The following is a 2,517-nucleotide window of genomic DNA, read 5'->3' as shown; positions in this document are numbered from 1 at the left end:
CAAGATCGTTTTAGAATGAGATTATTGCATCATAGTTATTCTATGATAGAACCATAGAAGATGGACCTGTCCAATTAAGGGACCGTCTTGTGACAACTTTTCAGTAGCTACACTACAACACATTCTCACGTGATTCTCATGTGCATCTATTCAAATTATCCAAATTGTGGTTGGATCATATAAAATCAAAGTGATTAAGCAATCCTAACCATCCAGCTGATGGATATTAAATGAATGGTTAAAATTAAATACTGAGCCGTCCAAATTCGAAGCTAAAAATCACATGATTCTACCATATTCTCAGTGTATTTTGTGGGTCATGCTCCATCCAAAGTTGGGTCAGTGGTTGGACAGTCTGGATTGCCGTACAACCGTGCCATGTGTACGGTTGAAGGTCACTGCAACGTTTAAAAGATAAGGTCTCAAGTCCAACCGGTTGGACGATAAGCTATGGTCCACCCAGGGGATGACTTCCAACCTTTGATATGTGGGCGACATCCAACCCGTCCAATACATTGGGACCAACCTATTCGAAGGGTTGGATGTCTATCCACTTAATCTGTTGAAATATATCGGTGGGCTGGACCGTAACTTGTATCCAATCGGTTGGATTTAGATCTTTTTTTAAATGATGCCAAACAGAAGAGAGAGAGAGAGAGAGAGAGAGAGAGAGAGAGAGAGAGGAAATGCATCTTTGGATCCAAAAGAGAAATGTGGCTTCTTGACTTCATTTATCTCCTGTCCAACATGCATAGAAAAAACCAACTTCTTCTTGGCTTTTTCTAAAAAGACTCGCTATAGAAGAAGAAAGAAGAAGAAGAAGGTGGTAGTGATGGGAACAGGTGCAACCGAACTATATTTCGTCTTCATGAACTTCGATCCCGAATATGAGCGTCTTCGCACCGACCGGTCTGTCATCTTTTCATCTCATCTTTCATCCAACACCAACATTTTAATTCCATTTTGTACATTTCTCCTGAAGAGAGTGTAATGTGGGCATTTTTTGCTAATGTTGGATATGTGTGATAGAACAAAACAAGGAGCATATGAGCTGGACCTGTACCTGAGCAACAAGCATGATGAGTTGCTTGCAAGCACACTCCCAACAGGCACTTACAAGAAGAGGTTTTCTTGGGTCATTGTGGATGGATTCGCCGTAGAAATCACTGATGATCAGGTAATCTATGGTTAATAAAATCTGATGTTTTGAAGATCTTTGTTTTATTTTTCATTTAGACCATCTATTATCGGTTCTGATCCATTGCTGCCTGGATGGATAATATCAACCGTTCATCTGATGGGTCTAGCAGTAGATGGGAAACCATTTAAATATCACATTGGTTAGACAATCTTGAAAAAAAAAAAAAAAAAGAGCAATGTCCATTGCATAGGAGGGAAAAAGAGAAAATTGGGCATCTGATCAATGTGATTTTTTGTGGATAGTTGCTCATAATCTGTATATTCCATTGAATGGACGGTTTGGATCATCTGATTATCCACCCTTGTGGCCCATAATTTAAACATCAATCATTTTCATTAGAACACTTGTGAATATTTGTTTTTGTTTTTAATATCATGTATATTGTAAAACAGGCTGAGGTGCTTAGATCTACAAAGGGAGTGAGAGTTGTAGAGAAGAACCAAGAGCTTGATTGACGGATGAGATGAAATCTTCAGAGAAAAAAGGAAAAAGGTTGGGTTTTCCTACTACTTTAATGATTTTGGTGATTAAATGTGTGGATGGAGGAGTTTATTTGACTTGCTATCTATCTGTATACATAAAGAATATCTGGGGGCTATATTTGGAATTTTCATATTTTTTTCAGAGAGGATGGATAGCCTGTGAAATGATGGAAAACTAATGTGGGGGTCGTTTTCATGGTTTGCCTTTTCCATGCCACGTGTCGACTCCAGGCGCTCGGATTGGTTGTCGGGTCTCCGAGACTACGGTGTCAGGGGAGCGGATTAGGTGAGACCCCGGATACACTTAGGTGGGTGGGACCCCTGACTGTGGGGCTCATAGTGATGTATGTGCCTTAAATCCACACCGTCCAACCGTTTTGAAAGCTCATTTTAGTCATGACCTTAAAAATGAAGCAGATCCAAATCCTATGTGGACAATACCACAAGAAACAGTAGTGATTGAATCCCCACCATTAAAAACTTCATGGGGCCACCGGAATGTTCATTTTCCATCCAACCTGTTGATAAGGTCAGGAAGATCTGGATGAAGAGACTACACAAATATCAGCTTGATCCAAAACGTTTGTGGCCCACGAGAAGTTTTTAATGGTTGATTACCACTGTTTCCTGTATTATGGTCCATCCGAGATTGGGATTTGCTTCATTTTTTTTTAATCATACCCTAAAATGAGCTTTCAATACGGATGGACGGCATTGATGTAGTCACATACATCACAGTGGGCCCCACAGTCAGGGGTCCCACTCACCTATGTGGGTCCGGGGTCTCACCTAATCCGCTCCCGGTGTCATACTATTTTAGCTTGTGTGTATTTA

General features: G+C 40.4%; 1 protein-coding gene across 1 annotated transcript; it reads left to right on the top strand.

Moving 5' to 3' along the window:
• Positions 1-668: 668 nt before the first annotated feature.
• Positions 669-1,862, top strand: LOC131247184 (subtilisin-like protease SBT2.6). Its single transcript, XM_058247610.1, has 3 exons — positions 669-909; positions 1,030-1,177; positions 1,594-1,862. The coding sequence occupies exons 1-3, from the start codon at positions 833-835 to the stop codon at positions 1,654-1,656; spliced, it is 288 nt and encodes a 95-aa protein (XP_058103593.1). The 5' UTR covers positions 669-832; the 3' UTR covers positions 1,657-1,862.
• The last annotated feature ends 655 nt before the right edge of the window (positions 1,863-2,517 follow it).

This window comes from Magnolia sinica, chromosome 5 (assembly GCF_029962835.1).
Source record: "Magnolia sinica isolate HGM2019 chromosome 5, MsV1, whole genome shotgun sequence".
Classification (NCBI taxonomy): Eukaryota; Viridiplantae; Streptophyta; class Magnoliopsida; order Magnoliales; family Magnoliaceae; genus Magnolia; species Magnolia sinica.
The sequence above is the reverse complement of the archived record's forward strand: the minus strand, read 5'-3'. Positions and strand labels throughout refer to the sequence as shown.